The sequence below is a fragment of the Alligator sinensis genome, unplaced genomic scaffold, assembly GCF_000455745.1.
Source record: "Alligator sinensis unplaced genomic scaffold, ASM45574v1 scaffold1112_1, whole genome shotgun sequence".
Taxonomy (NCBI): Eukaryota; Metazoa; Chordata; order Crocodylia; family Alligatoridae; genus Alligator; species Alligator sinensis.
This window is the reverse complement of record NW_005842327.1, coordinates 1,060,256-1,067,061: the sequence shown is the minus strand read 5'-3', so window position 1 is coordinate 1,067,061 and position 6,806 is coordinate 1,060,256. Positions and strand designations below refer to the sequence as shown.

Here is a 6,806-nt window from a genome sequence, read left to right as displayed (position 1 = left end):
GGGTTTGTTGGGGGGGGAGGGTTGTATTGTGCCTGTTTGTGATGAGCTCAGAAAAGAAAATTGGATTATTTTTCACATACTAAGTATCATATCAGCCTTCAGTAATAGCTGACCAGGACATTAGCCCAGAGAAGAGACATATTCCATCCTCATCCTAAATCAGTCTAGAAATGTCTTTATATGATTAAGGGAACCCTGTGAATCTTAATGGATTAGACAACTTTATGAAAGACCGGTACAATCACAGATGTATCTTCTGATACCGCTAAACCAATGATGGTTGATGCTAGGGAAGGTGTGATGGGATGAATCACTCCAGACATGCCTAGCTCATGTACTCTTCCTCTAAAACACCTGCTACTTGCAAGTCTCTGAGACAGAATACTGGGCTAGATTGACCATTGTCATCCATGTTACAATTTATGATGCACACAACATATATTTTTTTAAAATGTTGAATGGAAAAAAATGTTTGAATAAGTAAAAGAAATTAAACGCTCTGAATATTCTTTCTTTTTTACTTATTTTTGTTCTTTTTCTAAATCAGGTGAAAAGAGATTTGAGTGTCCAGAGTGTTCTAAAAGGTTTATGCGAAGTGACCATCTCTCCAAACACGTCAAAACTCATCAGAACAAGAAAGGTGGTGGAACAGCTCTTGCTATTGTTACCTCAGGAGAACTGGACTCTTCAGTTACTGAGGTCCTTGGCTCCCCAAGAATAGTCGCAGTTGCAGCCATTTCTCAAGATTCAAACCCAGCAACGCCTAATGTTTCTACAAGTATGGAAGAATTCTGAAAAGAGCATTTATAGACACCTAGTGCTGCACTTAAGTTTACATACCTTTCAAGATATGGAAGTGGGCTGGTAAAGTGGATTACAGAGCAGGAAAAATCATGTTTTCAGTCTTGACTTCTGTAAGTATTCCAAATTGGAGGGTCAGCATGAGAAGTGTACACTGGTGCAACAAGACAAAATTTTCAAAAATACAAACAGCGCAAATTGACATGCTGGACAAACAGATGGGGGAATATTACTTCTATACTGTAACTGTACTTTTTTAGTTATATGGTTGTATATCATGTAATGATTTTAAATGAAATTCCCCCCTCTATTTTAGCATTGTGTGTTTAATGTGTTTATAAAGACAAAAAATATCAATATAAAACAGGGTGGTTCTTGGTTAGGATTATTGCCATTTTGAAGGCACTTGGTTTTTAATCTGAATTTATGATACTTTCATGGGAATGTCCTTTCCCATCAGGCACAACAAAACTGCATAAGAATTGATTGGTAATGGAAAGATTTTATTTGTTTGCTTAGGTCTGTAACATGTAAGTTGATTTTGGCCGTCTTTTCTCAAGTTCAGAAATTATTCAAACAACAGCTGACAGGTATGCTGCCAAGCGCATCTGAGGAGCACCTCAGATGATGTTGACCACTACATTATGGTAGTGTGCATAAATGACAATCAGTGAACTCGCATTGCTCTCTTTCTTTTGGAGAGTTAAAGATTATTTAGAAATAATGTAAACAGTAGAAAAGATGAAACCATAGAAATATATTAACATAAGATTTTACCAAAATTATCTCTATGTAGGATAATAGAATATGGCAATTGTGTATCAGATTTTAGTATTCATTGTATGTTAAAGCATCATTTCTGACCCTTAGTTAACTTAGTCTCAAAGGTTCATAATTTTACATATTTAAATTTTTATTAAAATACTTGGAAATAAGTTAGGCAAAGAATTGTTTGATGAGTGTTTTAACTCATTCTTCAGTTTCTTCCTCCTGTAAATATTAGTGGTTATATTATGGTTAATGTGCTGAATTCTTTATACTTTGACTTAATAGCCAAAGAAAAGGATCAATTATCACATTTTAACCAAAAAAAAATTGTAAGTAAATCTATTCTCTTTCTTTTCCCCCTAAAAATTAGTCACCTTTATTTTTTTTTCCAATGATAGATGGATAGGCTGGGAAGGAATATATATCACCCATCAAACCTTTTCTGATATAACTAGTATGTTTGAGTCTTTAACCGCAAGGCAAACTTGGGAGAGAGACTGAGGCAGGGAGTGTAGTTATCTTTTTTATCACACAGCAGTTAATTTAAAGGATAAGATAATCTTTTCAGATCTGTCAAGTTAGTAAAACATAAATGTAGAAGAAATAATACACCTGTGCATTTTATGTGTGAAAATGCTAGAGCAAATAAAGAGGAAAGATGGCCAAATATTTCATGCTCAGGATTTTGGATTAGTAACCATAAGCATAAATGTAATATTTTACAAATTTAGTCTTTGGAAAGAGTATCACATGACCAACTTTTTTTTTTAATGTATACACCAAAATATTTTTGATGTAACTAAAAGGAAGTACAGTGCAAGAAGGATAACTTTTTTCCTGCATATTTAAAGATGGTTTATTTGGTAACTGTTTGTATGACACCCGTAACAGATACCTTTTGCATTCCCTCAGAAAACAAATACTTCTCATCTGAATACTTTATCAATCTTGTGGTGTTTCATGTATTTTTGAAGGAAGAGAAATACCAAGCATTGTTTACACTGTGTACACTTTAGGCCAGCCCTTTGTAGCGAAATAATAAGCTGAAGGTCTTTTATACTTTCAGTTTACATAAAAAGCTTTGAGATTTAAAGAAAAACAATTTTACACTGTGGTTATAAACTTCAAATTTCTTAAAGCTTTTGTAGACTTGTAACAAAGTCTTTAAATTTTAGTTGGGTTTTGTACATTCTTTTTGTATATTTTATTTAAAATACTTAACTGATGTGTCTGGATTTCAAACATCAGAATCAATTACATGTCACGTTTAATACAGGTGAACATTAGGTAGTGCTAATTGTTAATTTTGTTTTATAGGAATTGAAACGTCAAATATATATTTTATCATTATGCTTCACAATCAGTGCTATGAATTTCTTTATGCAAAGAAAACCTTTCCTAATGTTATAATCATGTTTCCTAGAAGGTAACAATTTTTGTAAACTGAAGATATGACCGTTCTGCCCAACCATTTCATATTTAATTTTTCCATGCATACTTATGTATGCAGATAGAAACAAGTCATTTTTAATCTACTATGGGTCCCTATTACAAATGTATCAAAATCTAAATCTGGTTGGCTTCATAGCATCTAAAGTACATTAACTTGTGCTAGCAGGTGCACATTTTACCGCTGGAATTAGAAACACTTTGACAGTCTGTTCTGCATACCATTCTGAGTCCACTTTTCTGTCTTAGAAGGATCGTAAATTTCAATGTCCTTTATTTGACTCAGTGGGATATAGCTGTTGTAAGTAATAGGGCACAGATGTGCAGTAGTATCTTGTTTAATGGCATTTCACTGTTCATTCCCTTTGCCACCGTTATAAAATTTTGCTTTTATTGTAATTATCAGTGCAAAGTGTATTTATCATGGTAGAACTCCAGTGTTAGAATAGGGGTTTTTTGGATTCTTTTCCCCTTACAGTATACTTCTTTGGTTAGGTTTGTGTATGTGTTGCCGATTACGTTAGAAATTGGTGTTAAGTCATTATTTATCACATTCTTTCACGAGAGCAGTAATAAAAGTGTGTAATCTAGGAGAAAAAGTTAATTTGTCCAACTTAGGTAAGCATGATGTTTAGGTCCTATTTTTCAATTTTATAACTGTTTTATTGCAACAATATTTGTATTTAAGTCCTCATTTTAATGCCTTGTGGTGTTTTTTTTTATGCATGTCACTAAATTGTCATCCTGCATAAATTGATGTGCAGCATAGGGTATTAAATCTACAAAATGATTTTGAAACAGAGAAATAGTTGATGGTAAAAATGTAAATGTTTTGCAAAAATTCCTTATAAAAAGTTTTGTAGTAATATTTCACTTGTAAATTTTTTTCTAAAAAAATGAAAAAACAAAAAAAAATAACAGAAAAGTTGCCCACATTCTAGAATTTAGAAATTAATTCTGCCAGCAAAGCCTCTAAGGCATTCATTTGATATTTTTTACAATGCTGCTTTGTATAATTTTGGTAGATTTGGAACTAAAATCATGTACAAGTTGCCTGCAATAACATTTTGCAAGTAACCTATTAAAATTCCCCTGAGTTTAAAATGATTCTTCATTTAATTACTTATAATATGAAGCAGTAATAAATTATGTTTAAATGATAATTTACTCATCAAGAAGGTGAAAGTAGAAAGCAAATGCTTCTCAATGGAGAAACATTGGCAGCGGCTTCTGGATTCATGTAATTAAGACCTGTACTTGCTGGTCAGCATTCCCCAACTGGCAGACTCCCAGCAGGGAATTTAAATAGCAGATTCCAATTCAACATGAATTCTATCATGCCTGTTCAGCTCTTGAGAACAGAAGTTATAGTTATGCCTTGGCACAAAGAAAATATTTTAAGATATGACTGGAGGAAAAGAAAAACTTTAGTCCTAAAACAAAAGTTGCAATTTTTTATAAGTGAGAGTGGAAAATAAAAATAAAATGTTTCAACTGTTTCAGATGAACAAAAAGATTGTTTCTGTAAGAAAAATTAGATGGGTAACTTTAACACCAAAAATGATGTTGGGTTGGTAAAATATGATGGATTTTTTTTTTTTATTTCTGCAAAGTCTTCTTTCAAAGAGCTTTAAGTATTTTATTGTTCAATGGCCCAGCAGTCCTGTGATGGACACACAGTAGTTTTATATCCATTTTACAGACAAAGAAACAAATACAGAGAAGTTGATTTGACTTGCAAATTTTGTGTAAAATATAGAACAGGCTCTTTTCTCTGATACCTACCTAAAATCCGCATTATTAATTGACTATATCTTCATATTTGATTAGATGCTTTTCATCTCAGTTCTCATTAGTTTCCTTTGAATAGAGTTACATTAATACTAGGCAAACCTATTAACTGTAGGCAAGGTGTATCACCATTAAAACTAAGAGGAGTAGTTCTACCAACCTGTTGTTAATCCTATATTACAACATTTTCAAACGAAAACATCTTAAGAGTGCTACTGGAATATCTGTTGTTTGTTAGCCATTTACAGCTAATGGTTGGTCTTTACTGTTTCAACTGTTTGTTGAGACGAATGAAATCCTCTCTGATCCATCACTGTAGTACAGGGAAATATAAATGAAAATACAGTGCAAACCTTCAACTAATTAGGATGTTAAAGATAAATGTTCATACTTTCATTCATTCCCCTTGTGTGTGTATGGCTTAATATTCTTCCCTTCTAACACTGACTACTTTGTCCAATATAAAATATAATTCCAAATGGAATTTCTTCTACGCTTTTTTTAAGTTGCACAAGGGTCTGGGTTGGTCCCACAGTTAAAGGACACACGTTGGATAAACCACCTCAAGAATGTTGGGTGGTCCCACCAGCACAGCAGGATATATGGCTCCATTTACCTGTTATACAATGGAAGGGATTTGCCATCGGGAGAAGTGAGTTAAGAATTATAAAATAGATGGCAAAAGATACCTGCTCTCTGAATTTAAGCTTCATAGCTTATTTATAGACTTACATTGGCTATGATATCCAAGAACATCTGTTGTGTAGTGGAATTGGTATTTCAAATAATTCCACCAACATTGTTGTAGTGGGGTTTTTTTGTCTTTTCTTTTTAACCAAGTTCAAAAATATCCATTCCCAAATGACTCCAGAACGAGCAACTTACAAGTTTCCCCCAATTAATATAGATGGCAATTGTTGAAAGTAAGTTCCATTATCTTGCATGTGAACATACCTTCTTTTTTTAGCCATCATTCACAGCTAGTTGCCTCCAAAAATGTGTACAACAATTCTCTCTCTCTTACTTAGAATTTTGTGTCCTCTCATTATGATTAAGGCATGGTAATCTTTTGACTTTCCTTTAGAAGGGAACCATTTTTGGACCAAAATGAGGAGGCTGGGGATATTGGGTAAGTTTGGCAGTTGCCAAGGCTGCATTCTGTACTTGTGCAACAGTTCAAAGCTCTTTTTTTTCCTTGAGCCTGCTCCCATTCTCTGTAGCTTGAACTCCACATTATTACTATGAGCTAAATTTTTATACCAAGGAAAAATGCAGCCCACTAGCTTCAACAGGATTTCAAAGTGTCTTAGGTGCCAGATGGGCACTGTTGTTAGTAGAAAGAACATGCTGTGAAAAATCCTGTTTTCCTTATCCCCTAGTTCTACCCTCTTAAGAGGTACTGCAAAGGTAGGTCATTTTTTATATCCTGGCTACAGCACAAACCACTTCTTGGGTATTCCTTTTTAGGCCAGAGTACTGCATCATTTGAGGAAGCCTCTTTGAGTTTAGTGCAGGCTCCATTTCATCTCTCTGTATTATGAAATACTTGCTAACAGAATTAGGGTTATACTTCAAAATGAACTATAAATCTAGGGGCTTTTTTTTCAAACAGTTAGTATGAAATGTTACCTAAAGGTGCATCTTATGTCTTCGGGGTTTTCTTATATAGCTTTATTTGATTTACCTTTTAAGTTTTTACCGAAGTCTTTCAGTTGGGTCCTCATAGAAATTTGGCCTCGGTAGTGTGATCTTTTGTTGCTGATATATATTTAAAACATTGCTGACACATATTTAAAACAGCATCCTGTAAAAACAGCATTAAATATAACGCAATAGAGAAGAGTTTGTGTGTGAAATTGATGGTAGATTTTTTTTAATGAACTGCTGTATTTCATGTCAGGTCTGTATCCGTCCTGTACAATGCACATCCCTGCTTAAAAATCAGAGTAATTACCGTGCTCCAGCAGACTCCAATGTCTCATGTATCAGCATTCCTG

General features: G+C 33.7%; 1 protein-coding gene across 3 annotated transcripts in view; it reads left to right on the top strand.

Moving 5' to 3' along the window:
* The window catches only part of SP4 (Sp4 transcription factor), a 38,733-nt gene extending 34,207 nt beyond the window's left edge, over positions 1–4,526 (top strand). For all 3 annotated transcript variants that reach the window (XM_006028590.3, XM_006028588.3, XM_006028589.3), the window contains exon 6: positions 548–4,526. In XM_006028590.3, the coding sequence (XP_006028652.1) occupies positions 548–795 (248 nt within the window). In that variant the 3' untranslated portion in view covers positions 796–4,526. The remainder of the gene's footprint in view (positions 1–547) is intronic.
* Positions 4,527–6,806: the final 2,280 nt, after the last annotated feature.